The following is a 23,713-nucleotide window of genomic DNA, read 5'->3' on the forward strand; positions in this document are numbered from 1 at the left end:
GGATGTACAGAAGATGTGTGGTGATGTTTGATTTGTGCTGAAATGTGGTGATATTTTATTTGTGCGTTAATAAATAAAGCTTGCCTGGAGATCAGGGGGAAAAAGTCAGCCATCACATGTCCTTAATCCCTTAGCAGGCAGGATTTCTGTGTGTTCAAGGCCACACTAGGGAACAGAGCCAAGCATGGCGACACATGCCTTTAATCCCAGTACCAACCATAGAGACCTGGAGGTCTGTACAGACAGACAGACAATGACAGAGCTGTGTAGGAAGAGGAAATTAGGTAGCTGGGCTAAGAGCCAATGAGAGGGCAGAAAAATAAGGAATATAAGCCTAGGTAGACAGGGAGTCATACTCTTTGGAAGCTGCGGAGTTGGTGAGGTGAGGTTAGCTCGTGGCTTTCCATATTTCCCTGATCTCTCTAAGACTTTAACCCAAATTTCTGGCTCCATGTTTTTTATTTAATAAGACCATTTAGAAATTTGTCTACAATGATGCTATGATAAGGGAACCCTCAGCACTCTGTCATCTCCTGAAGTCCCATGGAAGGGACATTTTTACTTCCAAGTTCCAAGAAACCTCTGGGGGAGCTTACACAGCTTTCTGAGCTGATGATGTTATGAAGAGTAAGGGGAGAGGTATTGGATGACCTTTGGTTGTGTAGTGAAGCCATGCCGAGTCCCAGAAAAAGAAACCGATTTTTGAACTCATTGGTTCTGAAGACTCCATCTGCTACCTACCCTGGCAATGTCAGGGTATATTAGATATAGCCCTGAGTAGATGGCCAGATCTCTGCAGGAATTGGGGTTCATTTATAACCTAATCCCTTGTTCTCTAGCAGTATGGAGTTTCTGTCAGGTCAAACTCCTTACACACTAAATCCCAACTCATGCTCACTTTTATTCACTCTGCTCTGTGCTCCATACAAACACACGCACACACGCATGCATAAACACCAAGAAGCTTAAGATTAAGCCGTTTTTGGTTTAAGAGAGCATAATAACAGGTTATCTTTGCAGTAGAGTTAAAGGAGAAAGGAAGTAGACCTTAAATCTGTACACCTGAAGCTGGGTGGCAGTGGCACACACCTTTAATCCCAGCACTAGGGAGGCAGAGCCAGCCGGATCTCTGTGAGTTTGAGGCCAGATTGGCCAACAGAGTAAGATCCAGGACAGTCTCCAAAGCTACACACAGAAACCCTGTCTTGAAAAACAAAAACAAACAAACAAAATCTGTACACCTGAGCCAGTTGGTGGTGGCATGAGTCTTTAATCCCAGCATTTAGGAGACAGAGGCAGGTGGATCTCTGAGTTCGATTCCAGCCTGGTCTACAGAGTGAGTTACAGAACAGCCAGGGCTACACAAAGAAACCCTGTCTCAAAATAAAAACAAGACAAAAAAAAATCTGTATACCCATGTTCAGTCAAGTATTGAGTGAGCCACTCTTCCAACCTGGGATGATGCTTACTATGGATCCTAGCTGTTGCCATAAAAAACATCATGGGTGATATTTCCTTATGTTACAGAGTCCCATGAGGATACAGAGCAACCCATCAGAATTTACAACACACAATAATGAGAACTTTACTAACACTGGTTAGATGTCAGTCAGCCATGGAGCTGTCTTTCTCACAGATTAACTTTATCTATGCTGGAGATAAAGCTCAGTGTGTAGAGTGCTTGCTCAGACATAAACATACCTAGGTTCAATCCCCAGCACTGTGTAAAATGGTGGTGGTGGTGGTGGTGGTGGTGGTGGTGGTGGTGGTGGTGGTATGGTGTATGCCCACCCTCTTAGCACCCATGAAGTGCAAGGGGATTAGAAGTTCAAGGTCATCCTTGGCTATATCTGTTGCCCAAGGCTAGCCTTGGCTACATGAAATCTCATCTCAATCCTCCCACCCCTTAAAAACCTTAATCTTTCCAATGACCCTTAGAGACAGGCAGTTATGACAACTTTACAGATGAGAAAAATCAAAGGTGAGGAACAATCAAACAGTACGTGGCTGTACAGCAGTGTGAATCTAGGTCCATCCAGCTCCAGCACACATACTTCCCAGACCTGCCTGTGACCACCTCCATCCATACTGTGGCTGACAAAGCACAGTCCACCTCGTGCCTTCTTTAATCTCATCAGGTACCATTGTCCTAATTTTGCCAGCTGCATGTTTATTTTTAAAAGGGAAGGCAGCATTTCCCCTCTGGAGATGGATCTCGAGTTCAAGACATGACTTCAAAGACAGGCAAGAGGCCACAGGGAAGGAGCAACCTCACTCACCTTTCATACTGGGGACATATGCATTTCATTCCCTTAGTTCCACGGCAACCATTGAGAAACGACCATTGTATTTGCTGAAGTAATTCCAGCCACTGTACAAATGACTCCCATGTTTCATGACTTTAACCCTCAAGACATTTATCTCTCACTTACGTAACTGTTGAACATAGACTTGCAAAAAGCTGAGAGCTAAGGGTTTGAGGAGCACCTCCCAGGGACCTAAGTTGCACAATGTTCTTCCCTCTGAAGTGGAAGACACCTCCATGGTGCTTCCTATCCCACACCTGGCATGCTGCACCCCACCAAGGTTTGCTGTCTTCCAAGAACACCGAGAAAGTCCTGCTTGGAACAGAGCTCATCTCTCAGCCCCTGTGGACCTTACTCCTTTCCCTTCACCTGTCACGGAGCTTTAACACTTCTGACCACAAAGGAGAATTTAAATCAGAAGTGACTTCTAATGGTACAGGAGGTAGATTACACTGGCTCTCATTGCCACTTACCAGTGATCTCTCTGGGCAATTTACTAAGCCCACATATGGGGTCCTCTGGGAATTCCACCAGGAGCTGAGGAAATGAGCCATAGTTTCCCTGGTACTTTCTCAAGTGGCTCACATGTCTTGACATCTCCCTTAGGGATTAATTGTGATGCCAGAAAAGAGAGGTTTAGCTTCTATGGTCCAGGGTCAGAGATACACTCAGGGGCCTGCAAATGAGGGGATCCTAGTCTATCATTGAAAATAACTGGGACTCTTCATGCTTAGAGTCTCCTTTAAGCACCATTCCCTCAAAGGAGGCATCCTCTTGTCTACAGGCCTCGGTTGGAGCCTCTCTCCCTCTCCAGTTGCCTGCATGTTTACTCCATCACACTCACCTGACTGTCAATGGCAGAGGTATCCACACTGGACAGTGCTCGCCTTTGCTCTCAGGGCACTTATGTGGGGAGAAGCTGCCTATACTGAGAGAACAGAGCAAAGTTCTCTGCCTGGAACCCACATACTCTTGGCCAATGACTTCTGCTCGCTTCCTGGTGTTCCCAGTCCCAGCAGCTCAGTGAGCAACTCTCCTATGTGTCCTGGTAGCTCATTATATGAGGGACAAAGCTATGGCTATGCACCTTAATGACTCATCCTCCATTTCCTCTCAGGGGCCAGTGAGAGGCCTCAGTGGCTTAAGGAACTTGTTTCCAAGTTTGACAATCCGAGTTCCATCTCTAGGACCCACCTTGGGGAAGGAGCAAACCAACTCCCAAAAGCTGTTCTCTGGTTTCCACACATATGTCTTTGCATGTGCACCACTAATAAGTAAATAAACAAATAAGTTTATATTTAAAGAGCTTCTGTTTTGAAATGTCTATGAGAGCTCCAAAGAAAGTGGTCTCTCACTCACATGTGTACTTCATGTGTTTATATGGCATGTGATCCTCAGAAAAGTTCCTCAATCAATACTAGTTTTGGGAGAATGCCAAAATAAATGAGTCAATAAGCAAAGATAAAGAGAAGAACTAGTGAGAAGTGACAGGGAGGTGAGTGGATGAGGGGAAAGTGGCAGGATGATGGCCAGTACGCATTCTTCCTTTCTTGAAAATAAAACCCTACTTATTAGTTAGGCACACAATAAAAAGAATGTATTTATTACCCTTCCCTCAAACTGGACATGTCCAAAACCCTGTGACTAAATCGCACATAAGAAGCAGTATCTTGGGAGATCTCAAAGAGAACCTTGAAAGAAGCACTGTGTATTCTTTTGACCCTTTCCTTGTTCCACATTTTTGTGGCATGAAAGATAAAATGTTTTTGAGGTTAGTGGCCACATTGTACAATGAGGTAATCACTGAGATAGTTAAGGAGAAAGATGGGAGAAGTCTGGGCTTTGTGTACACAATTGTGTATACTCTACACTGTCTTCGTTTGGACTTTCTGTATGTAAGGAAGAGAGAAATTTCCTTTCAACATCTTGTTGTTTTGTGCCTTGTTATTTTTAATTAAATAAACCTGAAAATGATGCTAAGCAACATAAGACTCACAGGCTAGGGCCAGAGGCAGTCCTAAAACTGAGGGCTCCCTCTCTGTCTCATGTAGATGCCCTCCAAAAGCCAACCCAAAGCTGTAGAATGGAGTCAGAGAATCCTGATCCTTTTAAAAGACAATAAAAATGAGGGATGGTCCCTGATCCAAACATCCTAGGCTGGTTGAAAGAATATACTGAACCTCAGATTTCATGCAAGTCACAACAGTCCTGGGAAATGTCACCAGGGACAGTGCTAGTGACAGAAGAGCCAGGCACATTCATTCTGTTACAGCTTTGCATCTCAGCAGCAAAACATGTAATCTACAGAGTGGAACATGTGGGGTAGGTCTTACCTCCATCAGAGAGTGCCAGTGTGCAATGGGCTTCCGAGGATATGATAGCATCTCACTCCAGTGGTCTCTGCCTAGCCGTTCAGCCTCGTTGCCTACTTGACACACGCCAATGACTTCATTGTGACCTACACTGTGAAAATGGGCCACAATAGTTTTTTCTTAAAATTTTGGTATACAGAAATAAAAGCAACAACTCAAATAAATGGAAGAAATTCAGAAATAGTGGGCTATTAAAAAAATTCTATAATTTAAAAGCACAGTCCAGGCTAAATAGCAGAAATACCTAGGGTTAAGTACTGTATTCAACTGTCCTAACACTGACATGGGTTCATTTGGTTCTGAGAACCTTTGCCCAAAGAACTACCTGATGTGTGCTAATGATACCATTTCTGGTTCTGGAGGCTAAGCTGGCTTCCAGATATATGGGATGACATATTAGGAAAAAGTGTGTGATGTAATACCAACTCAAATTTCAACAAGAGGCAACCAAGGATGGCCAGGTGGAGCCCAGTAGGGAGGGATACTGGGTCTTCTTGCTCCTTGATTCATTAGAGACCACCGCCATCATATTTTCCCCATCTGTTTCTACACTCAGATTTGGTTCTTTGGGTCAACTTGAGTTCTCAACTTGGAAAGGCACCCAGCTTCTTTAACTTAGGGCTAACAGCCTGAAACTCTTTGTGAGTAGGTCTTACCTTATGTCATTTTACTTTTCCTTAGTAGTAGTAGTAGTAGTAATAATAATAATAATAATAATAATAATAATAATAATAATAATAATAATAATTACAAACTCCCTTGAAATAATTAGAATTATGTATCCCATTCTTTGACTTTTTGGGATAACCTCTTTTTCCTCCCAGAAAAGACGAATGATTTCTATTCCATTTGTGTGGGGAGAAGGAGAAGAAATGGAGATGGAGTGTTTGGGATATTTAAGTCTATACCTATTAAACAAAATGCATGCAGAGGCCCTGTGGATACTGCCATGGATTTTTCCAGGCCAGATTCATGAGTTTACTGATAATTAAATTGAGGCAGAGATTGCATAATCAGATTTGTTGATGCAGGAACCTTGGCAATAGCTTGAGCAGTGCTAGCCTAGCCTTCCACAGCTGGTGGGCAACATCCCCTCCTGGGACCTGGCACTATGGTGTTGTGTGTATCCAAAGAAGACAGGACAAGGTCTATGCCCAGCATGGGCTGTCACACTCATGGGCAACTGTGTCAGAAGACAAGGCATGCCTTATGTAGGGATTTACTGGAAAAGCATTGAGGTCACTGATACCACTGTGCTAACATTTCAGGGGTAGATGAAAAAAATTTTAGCTTCAAATAATATTTGTGAGATTATATTAGAAGCCAGACTGATTTTTTTCTTTTATAATTGTGCCCAGACCACGTGGGAGGTTTCTAATTAAAAAGAGACTTTGCATTTCTGTCTAATGACTGGTTTAACATGTATAATTCCCTGTTGGTACTTCCTTTGCATATTAAAATGGCTGTTTTTCAAATCTCTCCTTTAAATACACAATTGGCTACAATGCAGGCTATAAATATCTCCTCTGTGCTGTATTAATTAAAAGTCTAGCATCTTATACATTTTAATGTACCCTCTCATCTATACTGATCCTAGCATTTTCAAGAGAACATTTCTGTGTTTGCTTTCAAACTGAAGTGGATGGAAATGATCTTTGTTAAAAACAGTGCAAGAAGGAAAAAAAAAAGATTGTAGTTATATATTTAGAAACGTTGGTGGTGTGGCCAAAGTAATCATTCTGTGTTTTGGATAGAAACTTTCCACTAAAGGAGTTAGGCTGCTCAATGAAAACAAGACCCGTGGAGCCACAGTTTGACACATAGAGATACCAGGAAGTGTGCAGAAATGGGAAGGGAAAGAAGTGGGATGTGGGAAGGTGGAGGAGAAGAAAGATCAGAAAGGGGGAGGGGAGAGATGAAGGTATTAGAAGTACTGTAGTGAGAGGACTCTACTGCTTGGTTTGGACAATGTGATTCCCTGTCAGCCTGTCTTCATGTGCTTCCCCTTTGGTTACTCTGTGTCCTGGAACCCCAGATAAGCATATGGCTGCTCCCCAATCTGCCCATCCTGCCTAGAAAACAGCGAGAGTGTACAGAAAGAGAGAGCGCTCCTGGCATCTCACCGGTCATAATCCATGACAGCTATGGACAAGTGAATCTGGTCGATGCTTTCAGGAGGGACATCAAAGACTATGGCTTCATTGTAAACAGGATTAAGCGTGTTTCTCTTGGTGGATGTTTTCCTTTTCTTCAGTCGCCGGCCATCACACATCAGTGACACTTTCACGTAGGGATCTGTACAGACATGAGAACAGGGCAGTGTGAGGACAAATGCAGATGCTGGGTGCATATGACCAATAGGGGAAGACTTCCTTTCTCTGTCTGGAGACTAGAGTTAGAGGTTGAGGATTTTAATTCATGTGATATGTGATGTGGGCAGCAACTACTTAGAATAATTAAGTTATTCATTCAAGAAAAAACACAGGACACTGTCTCCTCAAAATTCATGAAATTTAAAAATAGGGTGAAAACATCTGCTGCCAAATTAGAAAATATTCCACCCAGAATTCAGGACCTGTCTGTCTGTGAAAGGAAGAAAAACACAGACATTTCCCAGGAGTGGGAGACAGGACTCAGCACCCCAACTCTGAGCCACCCATGATGATTTTTGCTTAAATATTGGGCCTCTTTTTAGGGGAATGCTTCTAGCTGTATGGGCTCTGCACTCCTAGAGAATGGGACAGTCTGTAGGGTGGATGGCCTCAAGTCCTGGGAGACCCTGGAAGTGTGTTTGCAAAGGAAGAAGGTAGTCATTAACCAGCAAGAGAGAAGACATGGCAGAGCGACAGGTGACCAGGCTGACTGTGCTCTAGAGGGGGCGCCTCTGGTCCACTACTCCCTCAAACCACGCAGCTCAAAAGGCAGTCCTGTATCTCTCTGCCTAACCTTATACTGCCCTCATTCCTCACCCCTTCCAGAAAGTACTTTAAGCCAGAGGAGCTGTATCTTTTTTTTTTTCTTGCTTAGAAACAGCTTGGAATATAGAACACAGAATATATCAACATCTTGGAGTAAATACCAGTCAGTAACAAGCTTGTCATGCACATGCAAGCCTAAGACTTGAGTTAAATCCCCCTTCTAGTCATACATCTGGGCATGGTGGGTGGCATGCACTTGTAATCCCAGTGCAAGGTAAGTGGAAACAAGAGGATCCCTGGTGTTTGCTGTCCAGTCATAGCCCAACGGTGAGTCCAGGTCTCAGTGAGAGAACCTTTCTTAAAAATCAAGGTCAGGTATGACATTTATTCCAACATGTTGGTATATTTTGTGTTCTATACTCTAGGATGTTTCTAAGCAAGGAAAAAAAAAAAAGATACCGTTCCTCTGGCTTAAAGTACCTTCTGGAAGGGATGAGGAGTGAGGGCAGTATGTGTGTGGCTAGGAAGAGATACAGGACTGCCTTTTGAGCTGGACAGTAGTGATGGACTAGTAGAGAATGACTCCATGGGAGTGACAGATGAGGTTGACCTCTGGTCTTCATATCTACATGTATGCACACGGATGCACACACATACATGCATACACACCCATCAGCAACAACAAAGGAATACACTGCATCTCAGGCTCCTTGAGTTCAGTCTTTGTATCAGTGGTCTATGCCTTAGTGACCACTTAGCCAAGACAGGTACGAATACGCATAGTATGAACTACATATTGAGACATTTTGTGTCAGGGTTTATAACTTAAAGGTATATGCTTGGTTCGCTTAAAAAAAAAAAAGCTATATTTCACTTTTATAAGGAGTCAGAATTGTCTCAAATCTTCAATGAGCCTAAGACAGTGAAGTCTGTAGAAAGGCCTAACTGGGCAGACTACCTCAGAATATGCAAACTGTGTGTCAAGTCCCAATTATGGGTAGGGAAAGGCTAACTCAACTAACATCATGTAGCACCTTAATACACTACATCTTATAATCATTAACTCAGTTCATCATACAACAACTCAATGGGCCAGACACTAATCTTACTCACACTTTACAAATGGCAATTTGAAGCCCAGAGAGGTCAAGTGACTTGTCCAAGGTCACACAGCACTTAGAGGTGGTAGGCAACTTGGTTCCAGACCCAAGGTACCATAATAGGAATGTCATAATGTGCTGAATGAGAACCAGACGAGGAACTGAAGAATGCCCCACCTGATGCTCCTGTTATGTCCATTGCCTTTAAATTCCTTGCTTTTATAATGGTGATGGTCAGCCTGCCAGCCGTTGGAAGATAACAGAGTGAAAACATAAGCTCTCCCAGATCCACATTGTCCTGTTAAGAAAGCACAAACCAAAGCATTAGAAAGTGTCTTCAGCCCACATGCAGGAGGCTCAGCAGCAGGGCAGTGTTTGAAAGGACACTCTGCTCCTTTTGTTTAGCTCATGACATCCTAATGTCATAAAGAAACTCCACCCTTGTACTGGGATAGCTCTACATCTATGGAAGCACGATATTTAAGATGGTAGAGCTGAAGAGGATGTTCTCAGGAAGCCACCACACACCCAGCCCACATGTACAGCCTCATACAAACTCCCATAGTCCAGAATGCAGCATTCCCAGAGTGACCTTCCATGTGGCTCTACTCACATGGCTGTTGCGATCTAGAGACAGTTCTCAGCACAAAGCCATGCAAAGAGGAGCCTACCAGGGCTGTTCACCCTAGCAGATCTCAGAGACTCCACCTGCAACCCCACTCAGCTTCCTGTGGTCTTTCCAGCTGTGCTTCACTCTAGCTCATATGCTTGACTATCTACACAGAACAGTCAAATGAGCCACACTGTCCGCACTGTCCCCACACACTCTGGCATAACCCAGTCTCCCCACCATTCTACATTGCCATTTGTACACTTAGCATGGCAAACCACCTCTGTAGATCAGGAGCATGTGGTTCTACCATATCATGGAATTTTCTAGCTCTCATTAATTCTGGACAAAGACACTGCATGAGCCTGGCAGTGACAGTCTCTGACCTCATGTTCCCACATAATTGGACATACTGGGACACGAACCTAGTCCTGCACAAAACCCAGGCAGGGAGAAAAGTTCAGAACCTGGAATTTAGGGAGCCCTGATGTCTGTTCCTCGAGGTCCCACTTAGTCACATCCCATCTTGAGTTCATCACAAGGAGCTCCATTCCCTCTACTCAGATCCTGGGAAAGACATCTCCTTGGGCAATGTACAGCCAATCCAAGTAGGTCAGAAGATATGAATCTCTCCCCTGCTCCCCTCTCCTTTTAAAAGCCCAGGAGAGTCTAACTAGGAAGAGGAAAAAAAGCCAGTTCATTTAGTTTCAATTTCTGCGAGACACCTGAGGTTATGGATCTGGGTGCCTGTGTCTAATTAATACTGTTTCATACTGACAATGCTCCAGGGACTTGGGTTCTGGCCCTCGACATCCACAGCCTCCCCTCCCATTCTAGATTCTTGGAGGATGCTTCTATTTTTAGAAGCACAGATTCAGCTTTGGAAGGTCACCTTGCCAGCCTCCTGACTTGACTGCTTCCACAGGAGGAGGAGGTAGAGGATCTATTTGGTAGCTAAGGCAGATGGATTGGTCTGTGTCTTCAAGCGTCACCTGGCTCATGCAAATAAATCACCTCACCTTGCAGCCCAAGCTGCCCTGGTTTCTGGAGCCTTGACCTCAGGAGACCTGGTGGCCAGACCTTTCCCTGTGGGGAGAGGCTGGGGGGCACTGTACAGGAGTGAGGTTTCACACATGGTAGGTGCTTGTTGCTGTGTGGTACTGTGTTCTCTTCTGTAGGAGCCTAACCTTCTCTTTGCTGTTTATACTCAAGTCCACTCCTGTATCCTGGGTTTCTAGTTTCCCTTTCCACAGCACCTTGCTCTCTTGTCCTATCTCAACTTGCCCAGAGAATACCAATTTGAAAAAGTAATTTTAGGATTGGCCCAAATCATGCCCATGAAGGTTTCATAATCAATTCTTTCAGCATATATTTGCTGGGGGTTCACACTGTGTACCTCATTCTGAAAGATTTGCAATGTGAAACACACAGTTTAATTCTGGCTCTTCAGGAACATAGTTAAATGTGAGGTGTCTGATTCCTTCTGTATTACTTCTGTAATTAGTATGTGATGGTGTCTTTTTTTCTCCCACGATGAGTCCCATTCATAAATATTTCTATTTTAAGAGTATATACTTATGAGTTAAAAGGAAAAAATAGCAACAATAAAACTCTAAGACTAAAATCCATAATTGTATCTTTAACAACACATAAGTTAAGCAAATAATCATCAAAGTGAAAATTCTTGACCCTCAAGTGATTTACAATGAAATTTTGTGTGTTTGCGATGTGACCTCGTTGGTATAGTGCTTGTCCAGCAGGCAGCAAGTAAACCAGGGATAGTGGCACACTCTAAGTATTTGGGAAGTAGAGACAGGAGACCAGCAGTTCGAAGTTTTCCTTGGCTACATATGGAGTTCAAAGGCAGACTGAGCTACACGAGACCGTGCCTGAAAATACAATCTTATAAACATTTTATAAAATTTTTACTTATAGAAGTTATTTATTTATAAAATAGTTAAATGAAAATAAAATGATGCTGGAGTGGTGGTTCAGTGGGTAAGAGTGCATTTTCCTCTTTAGAGGGCCTGAGTTCAGTTCCTAGCACCCGCACCAGAAGGCTCACAACCTCCTGTGACTTTTCCTCCAGAGGAACTGATGTTACTGGCACCTGCATTCATGTGTACATATTGACATGCTTGAACAACACAGAAAATTTAAAGTATGAATTCAAAAGTAAAATGAAAGTAAAATTTCAATATTGAAGAACTTAAGTAAAGCAATAAAATATCCCCACCCCTTCCTATATACACATCCTAATGCCACTCTTCCTCAGAGTAACACTGTGAATAATCATTAGGGCTTTCATTCATTTGTTCATTCACTTAATTTTTTTTTATAGATTTATCTATTTCATTTTATGCATGTGTTTTTCTGTGTGTATGTATGTGTACCATGTGTCTGGTGTCCACAGAAATCAGAAGAGAGCACCATATCTCCTGAAACTGGAACTATAGGTGATTGTAAACCACCATGTGGCTCCTGAGAACTGAACCTAGGTCCTCTGCAAGAGCAACAAGGGCTCATAACCATTGGGTCATCTTTCTATCCCCTCATTTCCTTATTCTTAGATCATCTATTTTGGCCATAAGACTCCCAGAGTCTTGGGGCTGAATCTGCAATAGTAACTCGGAGCCATGGTCCTCTGAGGAGATATAAGCTTCCCAGGACAGAGACCACTGGCATCTGATGGTAATGTTGCTTTCTCACCATCAGCTGATGAAGATTTAGGATCAAGAACCTGTGGCTCTCTATCCATGAACATTCCCTTGAATCAGTACTTCCCAATCAGAAGTGAATTTATTCCTCAGAGGGTATCTGACACAATCTGGAGCAACTTCTGATTGTCACCTTTGAGGACTGGGATGTGTTCCTGGCATCTAACCGTCAGACAGATTCCAGGTACGCTGCAAAAACATTACACAGGTAAGCTACACTTTTCTAGTCTAAAATGTGACTTGTTCCAGTGTTGAGAAAACAATGTGTATGGATGGGAGCATATAAATTTTCAGTAAATTTTCTGGAATGCTGAAAAGAGTCAAATATAAAGAAATGGCAGAATGCCTGCCTTCTTTTTGAGCCAAACAGAATCAGAATGCAGAAGTATCACTGGTACTGAGTGCCCTGGAGGATACAAGAGGAAGGGAAATGCCATGCCTCATTGGCTCTTGCTTGGTGTGGTCAAGTGCAGCACTGTCAGCAAGGCACATTGGGAAATTCTCAGAAGTGTGTGTAAGTTCTCTGTCTGCCAACTTGTAATCTTCTTTTTCTAATTGTGCCTGTAGTAGTCAATGTTAGTTGTATTTTCTGGCTGGCTAGTGCACTTTTATATTCTTCCTGCATTCTCTTAGTGCATTCCTCCCCCACTCTGTGATATCCTAGAAGGGTGCTGCTGAAACTATGCTGACCACAATATTATATTCACTACCCTGTGCTTTGTTGGGACAAAGGACGGGTACATAACTCAAGTGGGTTGTTGGAGTCATCCCTAGCATTGATAACTAAATACTAAAAAACAAAAAACAAAAAACCCCCTCATTTTTACTGATGTTATTCACTAGAAGACAAAAGACTAAAATTGTGTGCTTTTTGTAGATGTATAGTAAAAGTAGAATAAAATCACTTTGTTGACTTACATATGTTAAGGATGTGTAACACATACCCCTTGACATTTAGTTCTTTTAAAGAAAGAACAAAAATAATTCAGAGTTTGTGGCTAAAAAAAATAAAAATAAAAACAGGAGATAATAGAGGTGTGTGAAAATACTTAGTAATCAAAAAAGAACAGGTAAACATGGGAATGGGACAGGGTCAGAGAGAAAAATCTAATAGAAATAAAAAGCAAATTATAAGATGAAATATTTAAACAAAACTATATCAATAATGGCATTAAAAATTAGTGGTCTAAATCTTTGTATTTAAAAACCCCTGAAGCGTGGACATATAAGGTGACTGATCAAAGCTCAGTAAAAGCCTTGACTGTCCACTTAACCTTAGATAATCAATGTCATTTATTTCACTTAACTCTTCTCAGATTTCTCCCGTGGGGGATTAATATCTAACATGGGCTGGGTGGTGGTCATGCAGCCTTTAATCCCAGCACTGCAGAGATTGAGACATACAGATCTTCAAGTTCAAGATGAGCATAGTCTACATGGCTATACAGAGAAAAGATGTCTTAAAAACTCTTTATCTATCTATCTATCTATCTATCTATCTATCTATCTATCTATCTATCTATCTACCTACCTACCTACCTACCTACCTACCTACCTAATCTTTATGGTTGATGATAATGAAAGTTAAATAACACATAGGCGTGGTGGTGATAGTTCAGCTGGAATAGTCCTTGCCTTGCAAGCTTGAGGTCCAGAGATTGATCATGAGAGCCTATGTGAAAAGCATGGTGTTCTGGTACAAGTGTGTAACCCCAGCACTGGGGGAACAGAGACAAGGCAGATGCCTGGAGCTTGCTGTTCAGGTAGCTTAGCTCCAGGTCAATGAGCCACAAGGCTATGGAACTTCTAGTCTCCTATCTATTCTTCCTATCAGTATCATATTCCTCAGTGTGACTGGCTCACTGAGGAACCCTGTTTTTAAAGTACCCTTTTCGAAAATAAAAACCCTGTAAGAAACAGCATCAATTGCAATCTTAGTTGTAAGATTTCTCCTGGGTACCCTTTATCTTCACCCCTAACAATTACATTGAGGGCCCAAACCAGGTCCTTTTGTAACATGGCCTCTGTTAATGATCTGCTCATCCCATCTCAGACACCCTATGGTATTCTTGATACTACCCTAAGACATGGAAAAATGGGCAAAAAATAAAAAGCATGAGAGAGAGGCCCCTTTTCAGTGACAATCCTACTGATAATTAGCATGCGCTGTTAAAGTAACTGTTGGTTGCACTTTATTTATAGGTATTAACATGATTAATTGCATTGGAAGTGTGCCTGGAGGATGACACTTTCTGAGCTGGTACTGGGACACAAGTGAACCTGCAGCCCTCTCGGGGTAACAGGGGAGGCTAGGATCAGCCCACACTTCTCCCCCACATGACAAGTTCTCAAAGGATTCTAGGTCTAGTTCCTCCTGAGGAACAATTTTCTTTGACCCTAGAGATGGACAAGGGAATTAACACCACACGTGTGCAATGCTCTTTGTGGTCAATGACAAATTTCTCAGCACTATCTTATCTCGTCTTCTCTAGATCCCTGATTTAATCTGGCACTTAAAAGCTACAATATTTAGATATCTAGCCTAGTTTCCTCCTTGAATTATAGATTCATAATCCAATGTCATCCTCAGATCACTAACAAGTTGTCCAACAGGCATCTCAATGTTAATCATCCTTTACAAATGGAGCTCATTTCCCTCACCTGCCCCCCAGCCTTCCTATTTAGCCCTTTTCCATTTTCGTGTGGCAAAACCTCCCAAGGGCTGAAGTTAAAAAACTAGTTGTCACTGTATCTATATTCCTCCTCTCACCCTCCCACATCTGCTAGTCATGTCATTTCTCCCTTCTAAAATATCTAGAAACTCCCCAATTTCCCCCTCTACAGTGCTACCCTACTGCAAGGCAACATCATTTTGCACAGCGTGGTTCTGAGCCTCAGGTTCAGTCTACTCTGATCACTGGCAAGGAATTACATGGAGCTGATTCAGAAAAGGGCTATTTGGAGAAGTGAGGAGCCATCGTAGTGCCCGACCCTCCCGTGTGACTAGGGTTTTCCCTTCAAAAGCTTCTGAGAGGTGGCTGTTATGGTGATATTTTATTTGTGCTGAAATGTGATTTTATTTGTATATTAATAAAGTTGCCTGGGGATCAGAGCTAAGAGCAAGCCATTAAGTTTGGTAGTGGTAGCATACGCCCTTAATCCGATCACATGGCAGGCAAAATCTCTGTGTGTTCAAGAACATTGCCAGCATGGTGATACATGCCTTTAATCCCAGTACCAACCATAGAGACCTGGAGGTCTATATAGACAGGCAGTGACAAGGAAGTCATGTGGTTGGGTTTAGAGGCAATGAGAAGGCAGAACAGAAAGGTAATAAAAAGACAGGACACAGGAAGAAGGTCTCTCTCTGAGGGGAAGGACAGCAGTGAGTGATAAGAAGGTGGTCTTAGCTCTTGGCTGCTGCTTTTAACTCTTTATTTGGTTCTGTGTTTCTTATTTAATAAGACGGTTTAGAATTCCATCTACAGGCTGGAGAGCTTTCTTCTCACCTGTGTACACTTGAAGCCAGCTGCATCGCAGTGCTGCAGTGGCAGATGGGACCAACGATGATAGTAACACTAAGAGGAACTTGATGGAGCCACTTTCCCTTCTTATAAGAAGGAAAAATGGCTTTGGTTGGTTTGGAATCTGACAGGTACTCACTCTGACAATACTAAGGTTGACGGTATCTTACCTACTAGGTAAGAGGGCCTACGAGGTACACAGCTTTTCTCAGTACCAAAGGCAAATATTTTCTGTCATATTGAAGCCAACAAACTGGGAACATAGAGTAGAGCTTCACCACAGGGCAGTAGTCCTGGGTCCCAGCTGGCAAAGGGAAGCCATCTTCCCAAGTATAAAAACTAAGCCACTTTCCCAGAAAATCAAACATGGTTCTCATCTCAGGCTTGTTATCAGAATATATTATTGATGGGTGCTTTCCAAATCTTTCAAAAATCATTGAGTATGCTTGCCACACAAGCATGAGAACCACACACATGCACACCCGCACACAGTCATAAACATGTATTCACCCCCTCCCCAATACCAGAACTCATTTAGTTAATGGGTCATTCAAAATAGTTGTTATCAGACTAATGTCTCTTCCTTTTATAACCAAGCTACTAGACTAAGAACAGGAAGTGTGTGTGGGCACTGTAAATGTGACCTTAGCATGACATATGGTGAGATCTCTCCTGAAATCCTTGCAAATGATCTAGATGATTTAGCCTAGACAATAATAAAGGTGAATTCATATCCAGAGTAACCACCATGGTTACACCAATGGTGTTAGAGTGAATGTTCCAATGGGTCTTATCAAGTTCCATTTTTTTTTCAATAGTCAAGAAGCAGCAGAATTTGATAGGATACAACAGACTTCATGAGTACATCGGAGTCTAGACTCAACATCCATAAAAATCCTGATAGGGGAGATAGATAAAGCCTAATTATATAAATTTATTAAGATAAATTTTTGGAGGACTTAAAAGGCCAATGGTACAATTCCTAAAGTAGATATAGAGCATTGGGAGAGTGGTGTGGAAACTTAGCACAGTAGAAACTTCCTGGAATCAATGAAGCTGACCCTAGTGAGGACTCCTAGTAACAGAGGATACAGAGTCTGAACTGGCCAAGTTTTGTAGCCAGGCAAAGCTTCCAGTGGTGAGACTGGGTAACATTTGGTTGAGCTGTTGGTGGAAGAGGTCCCATGGAGATCTCTAAACCACCCAGGCTGATGCTAGGACAGAAGGTCACCCTCTGAAAATTGACAACAGGCCCTATTGTTGAGGAAAACTACCACTTAGCTCATTGAATACAGAGAGGTAGATCTGGTGCAGGCATTGAGCCTTCACTCCTACATTCTAGTCTCTTTGCTATGAGAAGGTACTCTGCAGGTACAGAAAGAGAAACAAACCTAGACACCAACACAGCCACAAAACCCTCCACCTACAATCTGTCCTGCCTGCAAGATGTGCACAGTACATGTGGAAGTGGACAACCAATGTTTGGTTTAACTAGAGACCCACCCCACACAAGACAGCCCTGCCCTACACTGCCTGGATAGCCAGGAAATGGAGACTGGAGAGCCCAGAGACCTAGGGTAGAACCAAACACACTGGCAAAACAAAACAATAAAATGATTCCTAATGATATTCTGCTAGATTTATGGATTGATGCCTTGTCTGATCATAATCAGAAAGGCTTCCTCCATCAGCAGATGGAAAAGGATCCAGGGAGAGAGAATCTAAATTGGAGGTCTCCATGGGGTCCCTCTCCTGAGAGATCAGGGAACATTGAAGAAGAGAGGGAGGATTAACTGTGGGAGTCAGAGGGAATGGAGAACAGTGGGAGAACATGGCCCACTGACTCAACTACACAGGGCTCACACAGAGACTGAAGCAGCAAACAGAGGATCTGCATGCGTCTGCACCAGGTCCTCTGCTTGTATGTTATGGCTGTTAGCTTGGTGTTTGGGGGAGACTCCTAACAGTGGGAGTGGGTTGATCTCTGACTCTTTTGCCTGCTCTTGAGACTCTTCCTTCTATTGGTTTGCCTGGTCCAGCCTCCATATGAGAGCTTTTGCCTTGTCCTACTGTATCTTGTTTTGTCCTGTTTGGCTGTCTTCTCTTGGAGACCTGCTCTTTTCTGAAGAGGAAAGGGAGGGGAGTGGATCTGGGGGAGAGTTGAAAAGGGGGAGATAGGAGGAGGTGAGGGAGGGGAAACTTTGGTTGGGATGTATTGTGTGAGAGAAGAATCTATTTTCAATTAAAAATTATTTTGATAAATTACATGAGGACCTAAAAAGTTAATGGTACAATTCCTAAAGTTGATGTAACCTAATACATATGAGAATCACAGGTTTTACTCTTATTGTAGCCAAAATTTGGTACAGCTATCAGAAACTAACTTTGCATTAGGCTATACCAACAGAAGTATAGTTTGAAGAGGAAGGGTGTTGCATTAGCCTCCCTCCCCTACTTGAAATACCAATTCTGTTCTAGGCATCTGAGTTTGGATGTAGCTGGAATGTAAATAGTGACAAGACCAGCCATTATGGGAAAACCATAGGAGGAATAGTGACTAACTAGAAAGCCTGTAAGCCCTAAGGAAAAAATAATAATCAGGAAGCACAAGATTCCTGTTGGCATGAATGTAAATTTCTGTCACACAGAAGAGGGGCTGTATTTTCTCTTAATGGTTCCAACAAGAAGAATTAGGATCCATAAGTGAGAGCCACAGGAGATCTCTAATATTCTCTTCTATCACTATCCCAAACTATGGGCTGTCTTTGAAAGTGGTGTGCTTCCCCATCTGTTCAGTAAGTTTCAATGTGTTAGAGAAAATCAAGTATCAATAAAGCAGTTGAACAAATGGAAAGGCTTTTCTCTTTTGCTGTTCTGATCCCCTGTAATCCCATGGATCAGACACAGACATAAGGGGACAGGTAATGAGGCAGGCAAACATAGAGACAGGCTTAGTAACCTGAGTCTACTTGGCTTGCACACTCCTCTTCTAACAATGCATCTAAGAAACCTTTTAGAATGTCCCACCTGCATCAAGCTACATGTATATCTACTTTAAACAATGGAGATATGTTATTCTCCTTAGCAACTCCTTGATAATGCCGTTTCGTTCAAACATGTCCAACAAACCCTGCAAAAAGGGAGGTGGGCCCATCTGGCCTGAATTAGTTTTGGGTGCATGTTCAGTAAGACAAACTGTGTTCTCTGAGTAAACTTATATGGAACACTCAATTTACCATATTATGCCTATGCATGATTGGATATGCATATTATTAAAATCAGATGTATCACAGCAAGGGGCATTTGCAGTGAGCAGTCTTATGTAATCCAAGCCTGTCAATCAAAACAGAGAAACATGGACATGAAGTTCTTTCACAATCTAACTCCTTTTCTTGAGACTTGTAAAGGAAGACACAAATAATAACCAGGACCCCTTGAGTACTCTCACTCACACAGCCTGCTGTCACAATTGGAAGTGCATATTTATTTAAAATCAAAACAATAATGCAGATGAAAAAGAAAGTTTCCTTGCTACTTTGCAATCTATGTGCACCTTTGGGACAATTCTTTAAATAAAAGGCCAAGAATTTGAAAACACTTGGCCCAGACAGTAAGAGACATTATCGATTTCTGGGTCAGGACTTTTATATTATCAGAAGCACAGTTAAGCATGTATGGTTAAGTAGAGTGTGTGACTGACTTGGAGGGAAGAGCTGGAGATGAAGTCTATTGCTTAATGATGTTTGTCCACATCCTAGGAGCATAAAAGGAGATGGTAATACGCAGCTGAGTCCCAAACTTTTGTGTCCCTGGCAAAGGGATTTGGGGTATGGGACCTTCTTTTTTCCTCCCCCCTTCCCTTTCTCTTCTCAATACTGCCTTCCTAATAGATACTTTGAGACTCCTATAATTTTTTCCATCATTCTATCTTCCCAGGGATCATGTCTAGCTAAAGAAGTTCCTTGAATAAAAGAAAGACAGATCTTTTCTAAAGTTAAAGGTCTCCCAAAAGGCTGTAGGACTTAATTTGAATGTTCAATAACTATTCTGAACTTCCAATCTCAATAGAAAAAGTCACAAAAGTAATTTTAGATGAAAATGTGTTCTTAGTTAAAGGATGTGGGAATCTCAGAGCATCCTCAGAATTGAGCATTGTGTGCTGGCTTTGGGTATAGCATAACTGGCTTCTGAAGAAAACATTAAGATGAGTTCAAAGTGGTTTCTGTAGCAGCAGCAGCAGCAGCAGCAGCAGCAGCAGCAGCAGCAGCAGCAGCAGCCTACCTCTGCTGCCAAAGCAGTTACATCATGACCTGTTGCCTGATCCCTTTCCACTGCCAGCTATTCGAGATGTGCAGACTTTAAATAGTGCCCACCAGGCAGAGTTTGCTCCCTTGGCCTCTTCTCTTGCCTCTTCCTCCTCTCTTTGTCTCTCATTTCCTCTCTTGCCTCTTCTTTTCTTTCTCGCTTCCCTTCCTCTTGTCTGCCTGCCTTTCTCAAGTCCCCACTCTGATGCAGCCTTTCACTCTTTCACCTTTGGCTCTCCCCTCTTGTACTAACTCTGTTGCATGTGGTGTGTTTGCTTTGTGGCAAACCTTGGCAGGGTCTGCCAAAGGTATCCACTTCGTGCTATGACTCTAACAGCCTGCTCCACCTGCAGCAGATCTGTTCTCTTCCACCTGCAACAAATCTGCTTTCTCATCATTGACATCTTTGCCTTCCATTCAATACCAGCAATTGGGTCTCGAGTTGGGCTACCTGCCTCTGACCATTCCCCTAGATGGGAGGCTTCATTTCTTGAGCACAGTCCTCTCCTTGGCTTCTGGCTTTTCTCGAAGTCCTGGTACCAGGCACCTGTTTCTCTCTCAGGCTCTTAGCCCTCAGCCCCTATTCTTGCATGATGACATGCTGAACAGTTTGTGCTCACATAATCTGATCCTCCCTGGATTCCTGAGATGCCAGAACATTCAGGCCTTTGGATCTTCTCTCTGCCTCATCCTTTGGAGCTGTGTCATACACCTCACTGCCCCATTGGGATGTCTTCTGGAGACCCACTGACCATTCTCTGGACCAGTCAGTTGCAGAACTAAGAAAGAACTCTCTGCCTTTTTTCTTTTTCTTTGCTCCAAGATCTGCTTGTGTCTGTTCTCCCTCTCTACATGTTCTATTTGCTGCAATGTGTGAATCAAATATGGAGAAGCCAGCTTCGTCTTGCTCAGCACACACTGGTTCTCCCTTTCTATTTATTCAACTCCTGTTTAATTCTGTGTGTATGTGCACGTAATTATTAATAGCAACCACGTGGCTCTCCTCCATCTTGGCTGGTGACCTCATCATGATTTCTGGTGAGCTCCAGGGAGTTGACTTGGATCCACCTCGAACAACATCTTGCCAGGTCCAAGTGGTGCCTGACGGTTCCACAGAGCCGGGACAGCGAAGAGAAACAGCCAGCTATCCCAGGACATATCCAGCATCCTAGCTTTCTCAGATCTCCCAAAGGTGATCGAAGTCCCCCAGGTTATCAGGAAGCAGTCTCAAGAACACGGTGCCCTCATCCCCGCCTCACCTGCTACCCTTTATAACTCTTAACCTTTTTATAATAATCAATACGGAGGAATGTTAGCATTTAGGCATCTGTACTGGCCTGCCCTTAGGGTCCTGACAAGATCTACCCTCAGCTGTAGCCACTAAGAACAACCCCATGTGCACATTCGCTACGTTTCATTATAAAAGGCAGGACTTGTCCATCTCCTGTCTCTTTCTCTTCCTTTGCTCTTATTCCCAGGGATGGGTATCTGGCCCATTCCCTGCCCATTCTCTCCCCTCCCCTCAATAAACCTCCCATGTGTGCCCTGTTGTATGGTGTGACTCCTTCTGGCTGTTAGTGACCCTAGTGAGATCTAGTAATGGGGAAGACAGAGCCTGAACTGGCCATTTTCTATAACCAAGCCAGACTCCCAGCAGTGGGACTGCGACATCAAATCAGTCATAAACACCTTTGACCTAAAATCTGTGAAGCCTGCAAGATATGCTGGGGTTATGGTAATATAGCTAAACCATGACTGGTCCAGAGCCATGGCACTTGCACAAAAGAAGAGGAGGAAGGACTGCAGGAGCCAGAGGGATCCAGGACAACACGAGAACAAGGGTCACAGACTCAACTAAGCTATCCCTGAGAGGCCTGCTCTTCTTTTTTTAAAGGAAGCAGAGGAGGAGTGGATCTGGGGGAGAGCAGCAGTGGGCGGAACTGGGAGGAGTGGTGTTGGGGATCCTGCAGTTGGGATGTAATATATTACAGAATAATAAAAAAAGGATAGTTGTGAGTCTGAGACACAGAAGGCAAGAGCAGTGTGTTCCTTTTGCCACATTTATCCAGGGGAGTTAAGTAGGAGAGGTAAATTATTTTTCTCAAGGTCACTGGGCTACTTGGTATGGGAGCCACACTGCCAGGCAGGCAGCCTGACTGCAGACCCTACAGTTCCCCCATGTAGGGGGCCTGTCACAGCCAACATTCTCTTTGAAGCTTACAGGGAAGGTAGTCACAGGGAAGGTGGTCACATTCTTTCTTGAATAGTGAAGACTTGGGGGAACTGGGAAAAATTGGACCAGGAGGGGAAAAAAAAGAAAGAAGAAAAGGACCTAGATTCTTCTTTTTGCCACACAATATCCTGACCCTCAGGAATGACTTTCTGTCCCACCCGTTATCATAAAGAACTAACTGTTTTTGCCTTTTCAACTAGTGGGGGGAAAGAGAGAAAGGCACCACCTCAACTAAATCCAGTTTGAGAACTGGGGCAAATGGTGCTTTAGCCAAAGAGGATCTACATTTCGTCCAAGCGCAAACATCAGACTACTCCCCTCTGTGTCCAATTTTCTAACACTGTTGAGGAGAGAGGAGATTTGGTACAATAAAGGGCAGTTCAGGAAGGTATAATAAGGGACCATCTTAGGGACACTTCAAATAGGAGCAATCATAGGCTGTGCCTGAACCTACTCTTTGCGATAACATATATCAAGCAATTAGTGCCACAGCTGATTAATACACGTGCTAACTCACTGTCTTCTCACAGTACTCCTCCCGGAGCAGGGCCTGGCACAGAGTGGGCCCGTAGAAAATTAGCACACTGGTGGATGAGGGCAGCAGTCTCTTCAGGAGGGACAGACAGACTGATCAGAGACAGCTCAGGGCAGGGACTCTCTCCTCCAGCTCAACTGTTCTTCAAAGACACTCTACAGTCTGGCCTACAGTGTGGATAAGGGAGACAAGGACAATGCTGAAAGAATTCCTCTGGTAGCAGACAGAACTTCTCAGGAAAGATGACTATCATTGTAAAACATCAGCCCACAGTGAGCTGGCCCACAGTCACAAAGTTGATTAGTGTCAAGAATGGGTCTGCAACATATTTCTCATCCATCCCCATGAGCTCCATGTCTTCATTAAAAGATGATTTTTAGAAAGTGTCAAATGATACTAGTAGAATTTCAAAACCATTGTCTTAGTTCAACTTTTCCAGGATGACACACATGGGTTGGGTAGGAGTTACAGTGCTTTCTCCATCCAGTACTCTGATACACATGGGACTTCATCATGTTGTCGAGTGTGTGTGTGTGTGTGTGTGTGTGTGTGTGTGTGTGTGTGTGTGTATGTGTGTATGTGTACTGAACGCAGAGCTTGTGCATGCTAGGCTAGTGCTCTAACATGGAGCTACACACCCCTTCATTTAAATTTATTTACTCATTTATTAAGCAATTACTTGCTGGATATGTACTATGTTTCTAGGTGTTACAATAGGTGCTGGGAATGCCAAGAAGGGAAAGAATAAGAATTCTGGCTGTAATGGAATAGCCATTCAAAGTGCCACTGTAGCACCCAGAGAACTAAGTAACACTATCAGATTGAAAGGGGTGATTAATAAGCAAAGGTGATCAGAGCTGGTGAGAGGAAATGCAAGTTTCAATAGGGTGGTCAGGGAGCCCACATAGAAGGTGCTGTATCAGAGGAGAACTGAAAGAAGTCAAAGTTGAAGGATGAAGCCAGACGAGGGAAGCAGCTAGTTAGAGAAAGTGGTCCTGAGGCAGGAGCAGGTCTGAGCAATGGCAGGAAGCTGGTGTGGCTGGAGTGGAGAAAGTGTGCAGGATGGTGGCAGAGAGGTGAGAAATGTGGGGAAG

The 23,713-nt window shown here is 43.3% G+C and overlaps 1 protein-coding gene across 2 annotated transcripts in view; it reads right to left on the bottom strand.

The window, feature by feature from the left end:
• The window catches only part of Syt9 (synaptotagmin 9), a 175,233-nt gene that overhangs the window by 43,885 nt on the left and 107,635 nt on the right, over window positions 1-23,713 (bottom strand). The window contains exons 4-6 of one of the 2 annotated variants that reach the window (XM_028859867.2): window positions 8,874-8,994; window positions 6,802-6,973; window positions 4,640-4,769 (exon numbers count right to left, since the gene is read on the bottom strand). In XM_028859867.2, coding sequence (XP_028715700.1) covers window positions 4,640-4,769; window positions 6,802-6,973; window positions 8,874-8,994 — 423 coding nt within the window. Of the gene's footprint in view, window positions 1-4,639; window positions 4,770-6,801; window positions 6,974-8,873; window positions 8,995-23,713 lie in introns of those variants that run through there. The other variant, XM_028859868.2, reaches the window with a different exon arrangement.

The sequence above is a fragment of the Peromyscus leucopus genome, chromosome 1 (assembly GCF_004664715.2).
Source record: "Peromyscus leucopus breed LL Stock chromosome 1, UCI_PerLeu_2.1, whole genome shotgun sequence".
Taxonomy (NCBI): domain Eukaryota; kingdom Metazoa; phylum Chordata; class Mammalia; order Rodentia; family Cricetidae; genus Peromyscus; species Peromyscus leucopus.